This window comes from Salminus brasiliensis, chromosome 2 (assembly GCF_030463535.1).
Source record: "Salminus brasiliensis chromosome 2, fSalBra1.hap2, whole genome shotgun sequence".
Lineage (NCBI taxonomy): Eukaryota > Metazoa > Chordata > Actinopteri > Characiformes > Bryconidae > Salminus > Salminus brasiliensis.
The window spans coordinates 36,648,915-36,666,003 of record NC_132879.1 but is presented as its reverse complement, the minus strand read 5'-3'; the positions used below and the strand labels follow the sequence as shown (position 1 = coordinate 36,666,003).

Here is a 17,089-nt window from a genome sequence, read left to right as displayed (position 1 = left end):
AGACCAATTTTAGCACGCGAGCTGAACAGGAACACCTTATCTCGTGAAGCAGACCGCGCCTGTAGAGGAGATAACCACCATCCAACCCGAGAAGCTGGCGCCACCTACAGGGCGCTTAACGATAGTGTGGATGTCCTAAAGCGGTGTAGGGAGGAGTGTCCTCATCAGCCATACCCTCAAAATAGACCGCACAAATGTCACAAATGTATTTTGATATTCGCGGCGCTTTTATAGCTTTAAAGTCTTCCCCCGGTGAGGAGTGAGCACAGCGCGGGTGGAACGGAGTTACAGCTCCCTCTCTCCCTCTCTCTTTCTCTCTCAGCAGACGAGCTCACAAGTGTGTGTAACTTCAGTTCCTCTCCGTGGTTTCCACACGGACGGGTTAGTCGGGCTCCGTGTGTGTGAGTGTTTGAGATGGCGGTCAGACCGCAGAGCACAAGGGCCAAGTAAATATCAGCCTGTGTGTCCGTCAGCCTTTAAGGAGCGCAGTGCCGCGTTGACCGTTTCTGACCACGCTGAGCTTGTGGAGGGACTGAGAGCGCAGAGATGGACGGGGGCAAGCCGAGCCTGTCGCTGGTCTACCAGGCCGTTCAGGCGCTCTACCACGACCCAGACCCAGCCGGCAAGGAGCGGGCCTCGGTGTGGCTGGGAGAACTGCAGAGATCGGTGAGTGAACGGGCCTCAGTCATTCAGCTTTTCTCTCAGATTTCACCGCAAATGCTGTGCCGAAAACGGGCGAGGTAGAAAGAAAAGGGTGGAGAGTGGCAGCTAACGATAGCAGTGGGGCTGGTTGTCTGCTTCTTGTTTGGTCTGAACGGTCCGTTCCACCTTAAATGGTGCATCGCTTACAGTCCGGCGCCTGTACGGGACTACAGGATGTAGCTGCCGCACTGTTTAAGGTGGAACGGACAAGTTCAGCCTCGTAACCCATTGTGGCTCCTGCTTTGGGCACTGTTTGTCTATTTAATTTTAGAACCGGTTCTCGTAGCTATGTGGCTTAGTTTTAAATCTCAGGGGGTTGGTTTGGACTGTACGTTGAGTCGCATGAACACAGTGAACGACTAGCTAACCTGTACCGCTTACTAGCCGAGTTAGCTAGCTAGCTAGCTAGCTAGCTAGCTGCTTTAGCTTCAGTGAGTGAGTGAGTGGTGTTAGCGCGGCTAGCTGAGGCTACACCGCTGCCTGCGTCCCTCCCTCCGCGGTGCTGGTCCTGTTAGCTAGCATGTTAGCGGTTATGCTAAGCAAGCATGTACAGACAGCACAGTGAAACTCGGTCCAGTCTCAGTTTAATACTGTTGTCGGTCTGTGTTTAAGCGATGTAACCAGCAAGTGTGTTTGGTAAATAGGAACCGATTTGTGTGTAAAAATGCTTCCCGCCTAGCTGAGAAAAGGCCTTAGCTAGCTAATACATATTTGCGGGCTTAGCAGAGGAGTAGACCTTGGTTTCCGCCTCCTAGTTTTCATGAGCTACTTTGATTCCGTGTCATTTGATTCACGTTGTATTCGTCTCAGCGGCCCAATTTAATCAGGCAGCTGAGCGGTATGAGGTTTACACGTTTACAGCTTTATTTTTGTGCTTTAACAAAAGACCAAATTGCCCAGGTGTGGTAAAGTTCACGTTTGTTGGTAGTGTTAAGGTGGAAGGACTCCTTAGTCACCTACCAGTAACCTAATACTGACTGAAACTCCTGAATTTAAAATAGAGTCGAGAGATCAGGGGTACTTTTAGCATCCCAATCATACAAAAAGGCCTGTGTTTACAGGACCCAAGACAGAGACTGTAGCTAGCTCTACAGTGCAGTAAGACAAGATGGTGTGGGAGAGTTCAGTCAGACACAACAGTGAAGAGGTAATGTGAATCCTCCTGGAGTCACACACTTCATATTTGCAGCTACAGGGTTTAAATATGATTCAGAGAGTTAAATATGACCAAAGCCACTCTATAAATCTGGCTGGCATGCTTTTTCTGAAAGGACCAGGGAGACTTGGTGAGATTTAGGCCCCATTCACACCAGACATTTCCATACGTCTGGAGTGATTGGATTTAGAGGTGGACAGTGTTGATGATTACAGGTGTGAACGGGGTCTAAATGGGTCTTGGAGACGCATTGTGATTCAATCCCTCAAATCGGGAGTGGCCAGGGAAACATTTGACTGTTGTAGTATGAATTGCTAAAGGATGACTAGATGTCCCCAAACTCTGTTAAGGGCCATGTAATTAACAGCAGCAGCAGCAGCAGCAGCATCATCCTCACAGCAGATGTACAGTTTCTAGTTTTACTTGTAGTCCATGCAAGTGTCTGGACTCATGGGGCATTTTCTCATGTTAAATGCAGCGAGAGACTGTCCTAGGCAGTACATTTACATTTTACATTTACATTTAGCCAGGTGCATCGGTTTGTCTGCATGTAGAGTCTATTAAAGCCACTTCCAGTGTAACATAATTTAGGTTCCTAGTCCGTGCTATTTACATCAGTTGCTTTGTTGATCTCCAAGTGACACAACAGTCCTTTTGTTTGTATTTTTTCTGAAATGCAAATGATCAGGTCTGACTGGACTGAAGAGCCGCAGTGTTTCACATACAAGGAAGGTTGCAGACGGATAAAGTGTATTCCCATCACTTTTAATCACAATTCTCAAGATTAAGCTTCTTGTCTTGAAATGTGAACTTTTTTTTCTATCTTCATGTAAAACATGGGGCAAAGTATGCTACGTTTGACTGCTTCAGGCAGCTCATAGCTATAGATGTTTTACATGGTGCAGTGGGAAGTAAACTTGCTTACCCAGAATAATTATTTTTTAAACTTCTAGTGTGTGCATACCCCCTTCTGAATTGTCCTTCTCTTGATGATTTAATGTCACCCATGCAGATGCACGCGTGGGAGATATCAGATCAGCTCCTGCAGCTGAAGCAGGATGTGGAGTCCTGTTACTTTGCAGCGCAGACCATGAAGATGAAGATTCAGACGTCATTCTATGAGCTTCCTCAGGAGACGCACATCGCCCTGCGCGACTCGCTGCTCTCCCACATCCAGAACCTCAAAGACCTCTCGCCCATCATCGTCACACAGGTAGCATGCTAATCTGACTGGGAGGCTGGCATGAAATATCAGAGATCATACGTTTTGTTTATATATATATATATATATATATATATATATATATATATATATATAAAAATATAAATTATTACTAAAACATTTATAAAATGGGCAAATAGGACATGTCCTGTATGAGATTTTTTTGTGAGGTTAAATGTGTAACACTTCTACTTAAAATGTCTAAAATTAGATTCAGGTTCAGCACATCAGCTGGCATAAGTAATGCTTGTTCAACTGACATAACTCAATGTACAGGTGAACAATGTCAAACTCACTTTTTTACTGCTTTATTGAGGGTATGCTGAGTGTAACACTTAGCAGTTAATATCAGTTTAACAATTTGTTAAAACCTTTGCCATTTCAGCAGCTGCACCTCTTTGACAACAATGTCGGTCGTAACAGCAGCAAGCTTCTTTTCATCTAGGTTCCAGTTTGCAAGGGCTTTTTGCAGGGCTTCAGTCATGTGTGTGCTCTCCGGGTATTTGGGAAATCGGATAATTTGCAGACAAACATTTTAAATCTTCCAATTTCCAACAAAATGAATAGTCAAGCACAAAAATGGGGACTGGGGAATGCATGGTACTTCTTTCAAAACTGTGAGGAGATTTGTTTTTTTAATATATGGGCCCTTTAAAAACAGATTACAAGATTAAAGACTGAAGTTTGCATGTTTTGTCATGTGACTAGATGTCCTATATTCATCAAAAAACAACCATAGAAACTCAACATGAAAAATATGTGGGTTGGTCAGGAAGCATACAGCACACAATTGTATGCTGGCTTCATGATGGGGATGTAATTCGCACATTGTGCTCTCTGTGTTAGTGTTGCAGAAGTCAGTAGTGCAATTGTGATTAGGAAAGAAAACAGGACATTTTGTATAGCACTTTTCAAAGACCCAGAGGTGCTTCTTGAATACAGTTAGACTGAACATGTAAACCTTTAGTGGCAGACAACCATAGTGATGACGACAAATAACTATACATAAATGACAACATGGAGGGGAAGAATGATGGGAGTTATAAGAGACACAGAGACAGGTTGTATGCGTAAGAGGAAGGGATGTTTTAAGGTTGGGTTTGAACAGAGACAGAGACAGAGTCAGAGTTTCTGACTGTTGAATGCGTAAGGAGAGAAAGAGAGAGCAGCTCTGGAGAATGCTAAGCCACCAAAGCTGCAGAGTTTAGAAAAGGGAATGGTAAGCAGTTCATAGACTGTAGGAAGCCAGTTGAAGTTTTGGGGAACTGGTGTAATGTGGTGATGTGACGTGTCACTGGGGAGATGAGCAGCAGAGTTCTGAACCATCTAAAGTTTATGGAGTAATGGAGAGTTGCAGGAATCTCTGCGGCTAGAGATAAAAGCATGAATTAGGGTTTCAGGAGCTGGCTCTGATAAAGAGGAATGGGGAGGGGGGGTTTGCTTTGTTGCACAGAGGTAAGAACAAGGGAAAGTGACCTGTGGGTCAAGTTTAAGAGCAGAGTTAAGGATGTAAGGATGACCTCCAGAAAGGATCTATTGGGTAGCCCTACTGGCTTAAGTTTGTACCTTCATAAGTATTGGAAACAACATTGCCATGTATTGGGGCTTTAGCCATTTTTTTTCTTAACCCTTGCTCTTTTTCTCCTAGCTTGCTCTGGCAATTGCTGATCTTGCCCTCCAAATGGCCTCATGGAAGGGCTGTGTCCACACCCTCATAGAAAAGTAAGTATCCAGTGAGAGTTTGAGGATTTAAAGTGATCAAACTTGTAAAAAAAAAAAAGCATCCATGCCTGTTATGTTGATGTGATAAGGAGTTAAGACCTTGAGGTTCAAATGTTCACTCTTTGTTTACTTAATAGCCCAGTTAACCCCTTGTTTTCACCCCCTCCCCCAAACTCTCCCCATCTCCTCTCAGATACAGTAACGACGTGACCTCGATGCCTTTCCTGATTGAGATCCTCACAGTTCTGCCAGAGGAAGTGCACAGCCGCTCTCTGAGGATCGGTGCAAACCGGCGGTCTGAGATCATAGAAGACCTGGCTTACTACTCCACCACTGTGATCACACTGCTTGTAAGCCTCAATCTTCTCTTTCAGTGAAGCCAAGAAAATACACCTTTCCTCAGCTTTCTTTGCTGCAGTTTTAGAGTTTGGCATCTAGGATAAACCAACATGGGCAAATATAAATAATTTCAGTCCCTGCACACAGATGTAGATAGAGATTAAGGTACAGGTCTAGCCTGCTTAGAGGTCAACATATTAAAAGCCTCTATATTTATGAAAAGACATTTATTTATTTATTTATTTATTCATTTTTCTGAACAGGAAGGGCTCCTACCAGTAGGTTGTTTTATGTGCTTAAAATCAAAGCAAGCACCGAAACAAATGTGTGCTCACTACGTATTAATTCAGAGCTGATTCTGGGGTGGCACCATCATTTTATTTCTTACAGATAATTGTTTAATAGGCCGTAGTCACTTCTAGGAATGATAGTAGCCAGTCATTTCCCCGAATTGCCTAGTTAACAATAGTCAGAAGAAAGTGTGCTTTTATCAACCTTGCTAGTTTTACAAATGTAGATCTTGGAATAGCAGTCAAAAGCTATTTGACTCATGACTTTAGACATGTTTGCCTGAGGTTTATGATTTAGCAGCTGATTATTCATGTGTCTTCCTGGCTGTGGTATAGGGTACAGTTAGGTAAGTTCAGAAGATGCACCAAAATAGCATTTCTGAAACTGCAGATGCATGAAAAGAAAAAGTCAGGTGTGATGAATCATTTTCAGTTCAACTGTCAGTTTATGGACCAGCATTAAAATTGCAGTCTTTACTGTTTAACCCCAGAAATCAGGATGCCACCCTCTGATGATCTTAACCTTTTTTCTTTATTTCCCCTGTTCACCACTAGCTGACGTGTGCGGAGAAGTCGGGGCACGATGAGAAGATGCTTATTAAGGTGTTCCGTTGCCTGGGCAGCTGGTTTAACCTAGGCGTGCTGGACAGCAACTTTATGGCGAGTAACCAGCTGCTGATGGTGCTCTTCCAAGTGCTGGTGAGTTATGCTTTTCATGCCAGTCACAACTGTAAGAGAGACTCTCTGGCTCTGTCCATGTTTGTGTGGCAGACTTGAGGGCTGGGGAGTCACGTAGTAGTAGTGTATGTGAACTAAAAATAGGTTTTAACTCGACACGTCCTGACCGATAGATGTGTGGGTGGACAGTTTTAAATTACGGCCTGATTGAAAGAGAAATTTAGACCGGTTGCGGTTTTAGCTGAGCGCCCGTGCCCGGTTTGGAGAGTTTAGTGATTTGATGTTACTGTTGATGTTACTTGTTTTACGATCTCACAATCACATACAGTAGTCAGTCATCGTTTCTTTATCTCAAGTGTTCTGCTCTTGTTAAGCCGGTAAGATTTTTTTAAGCATCTTTTTCTTCTCTAATGGCAGCAAAGGGATGCGACCTCGACTAACCTACATGAGGCAGCGTCCGACTGTGTGTGTTCAGCACTCTATGCCATTGAGAACGTGGACACACACATGCCTCTGGCTATGCAGCTCTTCCAAGGAGTACTAACACTAGAAACAGCCTACCACATGGCTGTGGCCCGAGAAGATCTTGACAAGTAAGCACATGGACCCATGCATACTAATGATGCAGAATGTAGTTGGTTAAATTATTTTCATATTTCATGTAATGCCCATCTAACCCTCTTTCACTTGTGTGCATACGCAGAGTATTGAACTACTGCAGGATCTTCACGGAGTTATGTGAGACGTTTCTGGAAATTACTGTGAGAAGCCCTGGGCAAGGCATGGGAGACCTGCGCACCTTGGAGCTCCTACTCATTTGTGCTGGACATCCTCAATATGAGGTAAGTCACATACACCTGCACAAAGACATGTGGACACAAGCCCTTCAAGTTCTCATGCATATTCCTATAAGCAAGCTGAACTGTTTGAAAGCGAATGATATTTTTTGACAAATTGATATAGCAATTTTGTCAATGTCAAGATTTCTACAATACAGTACAAACTTCCTTAGACTCACCCACCCCACAGACCTATAACAGGATGTTTCACATATTCGGAACATAAATGCAGATAAGACCCCTCATAATAATAATAATAATAAATAATAATCATATTTGTTAAAAAATAATAAATATTAAAGGGTTAAACTCTTCACTTCCTTATTTTCCGCAATTGTCATATGGCATTACATCTTTGATCCATTGCGAATAAGTAGTGGGAAGAGCATCTTTCCACTTGAGCAATTTTAGTTGCCTAGCTAACAAAGTTCAGAAGGATGTGTTGCATTTATAGTTATTTAAAAGGGCATCAAACAGCAGAACATCAAATAAAGCAGCATAAGATGAGCAGTCTATTGGTATTTCCAATAAAAAAATATTATAGGGAGACTATGAATTTGATTTGTCAAAACGGATTTATGTTTTTTGGACATGTCCAGAACATATGTAATAAATCTGCCGGATCTTGTTTGTACCAAATGAATATTAAATAATGTTCTGGCAGATTTCTGGGCATCCAAGTCCTCCTCCTATCTGCTTTTAAGGTCATGTGAAGTTGTCAGATTATATGAAATTAAATATTAATTTAGACTTGATACAGAACTGTATGCATGTTCTGAGGGTCATTTTTTGTATAGCATGCAATGTGTGTAATTGTTTGGTTAATAATGACCAAACAGACTTTCATATTAATGTTAATTTTTGTATTATTATGAATCTTTTAAACCGTAAACCACTTGACTGAAGGATCTCTGCAAAGGGAGGTGCTATTAGCACTTTGTGTAAAACTGAAAGGAAGGAAACTGGCAGAAGTGTTGCAGCATATTTTAAGTCACAGAACACCATGTCTGGTTATTGGCCAGAGTAGATAAAAGGAATAGGACGCATGGATGCATGCTCTGCTGTATAAAAGATGGCATTTCATAATCAAAACTCAATTTTAGTGTGGTAAATTGTGCAGATTTCAGTGAGCTACGTACGTTGTTTGGCATCAGTTCTATCTCTGTCACTAAAAAGGTGGTGGAGATCTCCTTCAACTTCTGGTACCGTCTTGGGGAGCACCTATATAAGACCAATGACCCAGCTCTGCATGGTGTCTTCAGGCCTTACATCCAGAGACTCCTGCACAGCCTGGCCCGCCACTGCCAGCTGGACCCAGACCATGTGAGTTCAACCTCTTTTACACCAGTGTCTGGTGTCCATTTTTCTCTTCCTTATTTAAATTGCGTGCGATGTATCATCCTTACAGGAAGGAATTCCGGAAGACACTGATGACTTTGGCGAGTTCAGGATGAGGGTGTCTGATCTCGTTAAGGATGTTATTTTCCTTGTGGGCTCCATGGAATGTTTCTCACAGGTAGAAGGTTTCTATTTTAAGCAAAAGCTGAACATCTTCTGCCCCAAATGCAAAACTTTGTGTTCTTAATATTTGTTGTTTGTCTCCTCCAGCTGTACTCTACTCTTAGAGAAGGTAACCCACCCTGGGAAGTGACCGAGGCTGTGCTCTTTATCATGGCTGCGATTGCAAAGAGCGTTGATCCGTGAGTGAGCTTTTAATCTACAATCGCTGTCCTTTTTATTTTATTTTTTTGTTGTTTTGTGATTAGCACAGATAGATAAACAATACTACCCCCCTCCCCACTGTATAATTCTGAATAACTGAATGTTTCTCTTTTTTGTGTGTGTGTTTGTGTGTATGTGCAGCGAGAATAACCCCACTCTTACAGAGGTGCTAGAACAGGTGGTGCTTCTGCCTCAGACGGTGCACATCGCTGTCCGCTACACCAGCATTGAGCTGGTAGGAGAGATGAGCGAGGTGGTTGACCGTAATCCACGCTTCTTAAGTAAGCATAACAATATCAACCGGTTATGAAAGTGTTGTTCAGGCTTTCTTTGACTTTGAGGCCAATTCATCCTTCCTGACAAGCGCTGAAGGTGTCCCGATTTCATGTGATCATTGAAAGACAACATTGACCATGCATAAAAGCCATGAAAACTGAGCTAGTTGGCTTGTATGGCTCGCTGTCTTCTGCCATGTTTTTGCCATGTCCTGTTAGTTGTTCAAGAGAAATTTAGCAAGATTGTGAACAACAAATTGTGTGGCCCATGCATCAGTCTAAGAGTGTGGGGGCAAAGAACTCTGGTTCTTATATTAAGGATATAGATAATCACATTTATTTATTTTTATTTTTTTATTTTTCATTTTTGTTGTGCTAATTTGCATGTTTGCCCATTAAAGATTCATTGTTCATGTTCTTTGTAACCTGTCGTTGCTTTGCAGATAAGAACATGTAGCAAATCATTTATAGCAACAGGATGTGGTCATGAATTGCTTAGAGAGTTGCCCCAGGACTTTCCTAATCTAATGTGTATCTAATGTGTGTGATGTCTGTCTGTTTCTCAGACCCTGTGCTGAGCTATCTGATGAAAGGGCTGCGGGAAAAGCCGCTGGCCTCTGTAGCGGCCAAGGCCATCCACAACATCTGCTCAGTGTGCAGGGATCACATGGCACAGCATTTCCAGGGCCTGCTGGAAATCGCCCGGTCCCTCGACTCCTTCGCTCTGTCCACTGAAGCTGCCATAGGTCTACTTAAAGGTACTGCCAAGTCAACTTTGACACTTGGTTTTTTAAATATAGCTGACAAAGGAATTACCCCTGCTTCAAGAAAATGCACAAACAGAAGTCACCACTGTGTTTACAAAGAAATGGAACTGCTGGTTCAGTTCTTGTCCTCTTTATAATAATGACTATATCATGCCTAGATATGCCTTTGTATGATAACTCTCAATATAACATGCTATTTATGTACACTAATATAAAAGCTTTATTTAAAAAAAAAAATGTGCATGCAGTGTTTGTTCACAGTAGATTAATGAGGTTTGATTGGCTCCTCCCAGGCACAGCTTTGGTGCTGGCTCGGCTTCCTCTGGAGAAGATAGCGGAGTGTCTAAGTGATCTGTGCTCCGTGCAGGTCATGGCTCTAAAGAAGGTGTGTGGAGTGTTTTATTTACTTACTTACTTATTTACTATGTGCTGAATTAGCGTTTAAATGTTTGTGTGTCTTCAGCTGCTGGCGCAGGACTCCAGTAACGGGAAATCAGCAGACCCCACAGTATGGCTAGACAGACTGGCAGTTATCTTCAGGTCAGTCTCAACCTTTACTAACGTGCCTACAGTTTCATCCTCTACTGAATCCAGTCACTTACAAGAATGTTGGAGAGAATTTTGAGAAATATGTATAATTTGTGTACATGCTAGTTTTGACAGCTGCTATACTCTCAAGCTTTTTGTTCTTTTTGTACATAGAGGAGACAGAATATAGGTTAATTCCTGTCACAGTTCTGCAGATCACCATTGTTGCATGTAATATAAGTGCTTGATGCATGTAAGGTTTTAATGGTTAAAGGACCAGTAGAAGTCTAGTCAAAAGTCTCTTGATGTTAACTTGCATTAAAAGCTGTAGGTTTCTGCTTTTACTGATTCAGGGATACAAGGTTTTGCTTCAACAGCAGCTGTATGTCCATAGATATGAGTTTAGATAGATGTGTTGCTCAGCGCAAGCAGTCCACTTAGTATTTGGTTTGGCTTGTGTTCTTTACTTTTGGTCTCCTCTTCATAGACACACAAATCCCATTGTTGAGAACGGGCAGACACATCCCTGTCAGAAAGTCATCCAAGAGGTAAACTTCTTCTTTTTTTTTTTTTTCCTTTTTCCCCTCCCCCTCATGTGCTTTGTTTGCAGTTGCCTTAATGAGTGAGGTGTGCTGTATAAATAAACTTGCCTTGCCTATACATCTCAGCTGGTTTTGTCTATATAGCAGAAGCATGATGTCATCTTTTACTTTCCATGCCTCATGAGTGTATGTGTGTGGTTTAATTTCTCTTCCCCTGTGGATCTGTTCTTAGATCTGGCCTGTGTTGTCTGAGACGCTGAACACACACCAAGCAGATAATCGCATTGTGGAGCGCTGCTGCCGCTGTTTGAGGTTCGCCGTGCGTTGTGTGGGCAAGGGTTCAGCTTCCCTACTGCAACCACTTGTTACACAGGTGTGTGGGCATGTTTTTTTCTTTCCTGGGTCAAAGTGTGTTGTTTGTTTGTGTGTGTTTGACAGTGTTTTTGTGCTGTTTCAGATGGTGAATGTATATCAGGTCTACCCCCATTCCTGCTTCCTGTACCTGGGCAGTATCCTGGTGGATGAATATGGTATGGAGGAGGGCTGCAGACAAGGCCTATTGGACATGCTACAGGTACTGCTTGCTTGCTGATACACAGGGTTGGCATATATTTATATATATATATATATATATATATATATATATATATATATATATATATATATATATATATATATATATATATATATATATATAATCACTAAGTTTAGCTAATGCTAAATCCAAGCACATGGTCATGTTATATGTCATAATGGTTTTAATGTATAAATCATTTCTTGAATGGCCATTGGCTGGCTGATTTTTATATAGCACTATATAATTACTGTTTCTGTTGCACGAAATTGCAGCCAAGGTTTATAGTCTGTGAACCATTCATATAACCTGAATTTGGCTTCCACAGGCACTCTGTATGCCCACCTTCCAGCTTCTGGAGCAGCCAAATGGCCTGCGGAACCATCCTGACACTGTGGATGACCTGTTCAGACTTGCTACTAGGTACTAATATCCACATTTAATCAGTCTCTGTTAACCAGTAATCTCAAACATAATGGTACAATGTGGTGAATGATGCTGTAAAGTTTTATCTTTGTGGGTTTATTTAACAAGCACCACTGGACAGAAGTTCCAGAAAGATCTCAACTCTATAGTATCTCTGTGATGAGTAAGAAGAGACATTGTCGTAGTGCTTTAACTCTAATCTCTGGAGCATGATTTCTCAGTTTAGCCAGATAATGTAAGCCCAGAGTCGAGCCTGGGACGAGCAGAGGGACATCCCTGTTGACTTTAGGCTTAGGTTCTCTGGCTACCTGAGGAATCTTGATTTCGTTAGTAACCCCCTACCACCTATAAAATTAACTTGTGTTGAAGATAAGAATCAATTGGATGTCCCATGTGTGTTCAGTGTATATTGTGTGCAAGTATTATTTAGTGTTATTTATTTATTTTTGGTTGTGGGTGTGAGGTACTGAATTGTAGATCTCCTTTCTCTCTGTCTTAGGTTTGTCCAGCGCAGTCCTGTTACATTGCTAGGTAGCACCATCATTGTCCACATCATCCAGTGTGCCATTGCTGCAACAACTCTAGATCACAGAGATGCTAATTGCAGCGTCATGAAGTTTGTCAGAGACCTCATTCACACAGGAGTTTCCAATGATGTGAGTGGCCAGTTCTGCTGGAAAGGCTTCATGAAAACTGGAAATGTCTTTTCTTTAATCATTCTTAAGTAGATTCAAGGGCAAGTTGAGTGAGCCTGGGAGTGATCAGTTGGTGCAATGCTGTTTTGTTATTACACTGTGTTTCCTTGTACTTTTTTTGTATTCAAGACTTTTTTTTTCTTTTTCTTTTCTCTCTCGTTCACTCTCACTTCCTCAGCATGAGGACGACTTTGAGTTGCGCAAGCGTCTGATTGGTCAAGCCATGGAGCAACACGGGCAGCAACTGGTCACTCAGCTGATACACACGTGTTGCTTCTGTCTGCCTTCGTATACACTGCCTGATGTAGCTGAAGTACTCTGGGAGATCATGGTCTTTGATCGGCCGGTATGTCTGTCCTGCACACATTGATACGGAAGCATTTTAACCGTATTGTCACATTTAGTTTTCACCATTTTAATCATTCTGAAATGAGAAACATGTTTGGTACCACTAGAGGGCACTTGTGTTTACTTTTTGCATTGCTCACGTTGCTGGTCTCCCGGTTATGAGCACTCAATTGCTCAATTGAACTATATAGCTGTCGCGATTTCAAGGAAAATTGTGTGTATTGTGTAGTTCAGCATATCTAAGTCTCTGAATGCTTCTTTTCTTAAACAGACCTTTTGCCGCTGGCTAGAGGCTGCACTGAAGGGACTTCCCAAGGAGATGTCGGGAGGGGCTGTAACCGTCACTCATAAGCAGCTCACAGACTTCCATAAACAGGTCACAAGGTGAGCTCACCTTTTCCTGTAGCTACACTCGCACAGATAAACCTGTAGGCTACATATTATTAAATTAAAGGTGCTACAGAAGGCTTTTGTTAAGTGTAATATAAATATAAATAGTTTGATTTTGCTTGGGGTGAGAGATGCAAAATGTAAATATTTATAAATATGTAAATATAATAAAGGAAAACTGGAATTGGTCTGTTTCACAGCCCTGCTTTGGTTACACTGGATTTCCTTTTGAATGAAAAGACAACCGTGTTAAAGGTTCACAGTATGTCACTGAACTCTCATTATTAAACTATGCCAAGACACACAGTTTCTGATCATAGGGCCTCTTTTAATAATTAAAATGAATTTTATGAATGTCTTTAATACCTTCAGTTTTCAGTAGAAAAGCTGGATGATTGCAAGCAGGTTTGTTGGTTTTTTTTAGGGGGTGTATTAAATTTGTACTAGGCGTGGCACTTGGGAATGTCTTAGTTGTTATACATTGGTAGCATTTTGCAGGAGCAGAGAAATAACGAATGTAACTTGTTCAGCTGAGCTCACCCAGGCTTAGGCCTAAACAAGCAGAGCAGCACAGAACTCCCAGAGGCAGCAGAGCAAGTCTCAACCAGAGCGTTGATGAAGCACTGTGACTCAATCTTGCACAGCTTAAATGGCAATCAGTCGCAACGGAATATTCGTTGCGTTAAAACTCGCCCACGTTTTGAGCTTCTTTGGAAATGCACGTTGCATTTACTGTGCACTTCAGGATACCATATGGCTCACCAGTTTAACTTTGCAAATGTTTGTGTCGTCTACCCTCCCTTTGGTCCGTCTGCAGCGCAGAGGAGTGTAAGCAGGTATGCTGGGCAGTCAGAGAGTTCACCAGGCTTTACCGATAACCACGTTCACCCACTCGTGCTGCAACACCAGGTAAGAGGAAAGCCACAAAACCTTGTGTAACATTGCTTGTGTGTTGATAGAATGCTCTGAAAAAGTAATATGGCAAGGAGAGGTCATGCAAAAGAGAATGAAATGCTAAATAAAGCAAAAAATATTGGTGTTTTAATATTGTGTAATTTGATGATTGTAGTAATAATGATAATTACAAACCATGTAATACAGTTTGGCAGTAGTCTGTTTGAACTTGCATCAAAGATTATTCAATGAATGCTATGGTTTGGAAGTGAAAATTTAAAATAAACAGTAATATTTCTTTTTGTTATAAGCTCATAAACTAAAGGTGAAAGTTTAATACGTGACTTAAATGATATATGCAAGAGTGCACTAGAAGCACCACCCTGCTGGAGAAATGTCAGGCTGCAAAAGTGAACACTGCATTTTCCAGAACCATGTTTATGTCTCTTCTCATATTGCAGAAAATATTGTAATTATACTAAAGGCATTCCGCTCCATAGATGTGAAAGGCCTGCCAATAATTCTGTGCAATCATCCACTGTTTTATCAGTAAAAGGGGATGAAAAATGGGCAATAGCCCCTTAATTATTAAATCCACATTCATTTGACCGTTGGGTTAAGTTTGATTAGCCACACCCAGGCATGATGACTGCAGCGCCTGTTGAATCTAAACCTTGCCTAAATGGAAACCTGAATCTGAAAACATGAAGCCGGCTAGAAGTTCTCAAAAAGCAGCCGTCCTAAGAATGGCCCGTCAACCATACGTTCACCAACTGCACATCGCATGACTTATCCAGGAGGCTGCAAAAGCACCTAGGCAAATGTTTAAAGAACTCTGTTAAGGTCAATGTACACAATTTCACAATAAGAGACACTGGACAAAAATGGCGCTCCTGGGAAGTTCCAAGGTTTAAACCACTGCTGACCAAAAAAAAAAACACCACCTCTAGAAGACAAAAACCTCTAGAAGACAAGGAAGACTTGTGGAATAATATTATGTGGGCTCAAAAAGGGAATTTACTGAAAAACGTAAGAACTAACAGTCGAATATGGTGGTGCTAGTGTGATGGTCTTGGGGGTTGCTTTGCTTCTGCAGGACCTGGACAGTTGGCAGAATTTATGATCCTGAAGGAGAATTATAATTACTGAAGCAGTTTATAATCTAAAGCTGAGGCGCAGTTGGGTTATGCAGCAGGACAGTTATCCAAAGCATCAGCAAGCAGGTCCAGTGGCTCAAAAAAAAAAGTTCTGACCTGAATCCTTCAGGATGCTGTGGCAAGACCTTTAAAGGGTTATTGCAAACATTTGATTGCAGTTGTTACTGCCATGGGTGGCACAAGCGGTTATTAGGTTTAGGGGACAATTACTTGCTCAGACCTAGGATGTGATCATGCATGTGTAAACTCTCGTTTCAGAACGAACCATTGTCTAAGCGTTAATTTATTTTTCCATTGATCCAATCTTTCTTCCTCTCCTGCAGGTCCGATCTTTTGTTTGAGAGGTGACTGCAAAGGGGGTCAAATTGACTGACTGCTTTCGAGAAACTAAAGGGAACTCCTATAATGAAGGACGGGAGGGGGAAAAGCCACCAGCATTGGCTTTGGATCGATAGGGTCACAGGAAACGCCTTGAGGAAAGGAAAAGCCCATTCCCTCCCTTTGCCCCCACCCCCCCCCCCCCTTTCCGAGCACGTCATTATCAAAGAGACGTGCTTGGAAGGTAGCGTTCTTGCAGAGGGAAGTGTGTGTGGGGAGGGGAAGTATACAACCGTCTTCAGAAAGACCACAAAACAAAAACTCAAAAAAAATAAAACAAGGATGTGCCTGGTTGCAAATCATAATGCACTGTAGAAAAAAAAAGACTTGTATGTTTTTAAACAGAGAAATGGAGAGATTTATTTTCATGGACGATTTAGGAATCAGAACATGCCGCTGCCGTCATGCCATCAGACCCGGATAGCGGAGCGAGGACGATCCCAGACGATAGAATCCTGTGGAAGCGGCATACGTCAACGGCGGCGGCGACGGAAGGGGAGTGTCTGAAGATTGTGTCACCATTGACCTTTTTAACGTTGGCTGGAGTTTTACCTTTATGAATTGCCAGATGAAGGTAAACCTAATGAGATGGACTGGCAGTTGGATTTATATATATATTTTTTTTTGTTCTTCCACATTTTTGGCATTGCCAGTCCTGGAGAGGGGCGGATACCATCTGGAAGCGTGTAGCCAGCTCGAGAACAATAAAAGCAAAACTGCAGTGAGGAGCAAACACTGAGGGTGATCTGAGCATCATTTCGACTGCTGTTTTTGATTCGGAGCGTACCTCGTTTTCCCTCTCTGATCTTCCTCTCTTTCTCGCTCTCTCTCTTCCCCCTTCCTTTTCCTCCTCTAGCCTTGCTCTGTTTTTCTCTCCCTCCCTTTCTGAACCTGTTTGACCAGCTTTCGGTTCAGTGGTGCAACTCGGGTCGCGGGCCTCGTTCCCTCACACATGCATTTGTGTGCCTCAGGGCTGTGCGCTCATAGTGTTTAGAAGGAGTGGGAGTGCTGAACGTTGTATTTTATTTTTTTTTTTTACCTAAACTGTTCAGATTTAGTTACAGAACATGCTCAATCATGTATAGAAACTCAATACCAGCTCTAGCATTGTCGCTGTTATACGAGGGGTGGGAAAGAAAAAGACGATGTAAAGAACAGCATATGCAACCAGATTCCAAAAAGCTGCATAAATGGAGATGCAAGTATTTTTCAGTAACGCAACAACAGGGCCGTGCACACTGCGGGTAATTTTATTTAATTTGATAGCAGTTAATACATTGATGCCCCATGAATATGTGAATAACTTTTAGAAAGCCTCCTGCATGTTTATATATTTTTCTGACCTCTAACTCAAATGGTAAAACGGCTTATTCCTACTGCCCTGCTGCCTGAAGCACAGAGGTCTCGCCAGGAACGTTAAATCTTTCGTTAGTACGCACCTCGCC

The 17,089-nt window shown here is 42.2% G+C and overlaps 1 protein-coding gene across 1 annotated transcript; it reads left to right on the top strand.

The window, feature by feature from the left end:
* The first annotated feature begins 236 nt into the window (after positions 1–236).
* Positions 237–16,379, top strand: tnpo3 (transportin 3). Its single transcript, XM_072672565.1, has 23 exons — positions 237–666; positions 2,871–3,071; positions 4,729–4,802; positions 4,996–5,152; positions 5,987–6,130; positions 6,527–6,702; positions 6,813–6,951; positions 8,125–8,271; positions 8,357–8,464; positions 8,557–8,648; positions 8,812–8,951; positions 9,512–9,703; positions 10,006–10,097; positions 10,176–10,252; positions 10,728–10,788; positions 11,015–11,155; positions 11,240–11,356; positions 11,685–11,779; positions 12,282–12,438; positions 12,656–12,823; positions 13,097–13,209; positions 14,033–14,124; positions 15,590–16,379. The coding sequence occupies exons 1-22, from the start codon at positions 547–549 to the stop codon at positions 14,091–14,093; spliced, it is 2,772 nt and encodes a 923-aa protein (XP_072528666.1). The 5' UTR covers positions 237–546; the 3' UTR covers positions 14,094–14,124; positions 15,590–16,379.
* Positions 16,380–17,089: the final 710 nt, after the last annotated feature.

Excerpts from the sequence above, each read along its gene's own strand:
- tnpo3 (XM_072672565.1), top strand. The coding sequence starts at position 547 with ATGGACGGGGGCAAGCCGAGCCTGTCGCTGGTCTACCAGGCCGTTCAG. Across the intron at positions 5,153-5,986 it reads CCACTGTGATCACACTGCTT|CTGACGTGTGCGGAGAAGTC; the intron begins GTAAGCCTCAAT and ends GTTCACCACTAG. Across the intron at positions 6,131-6,526 it reads TGGTGCTCTTCCAAGTGCTG|CAAAGGGATGCGACCTCGAC; the intron begins GTGAGTTATGCT and ends CTCTAATGGCAG.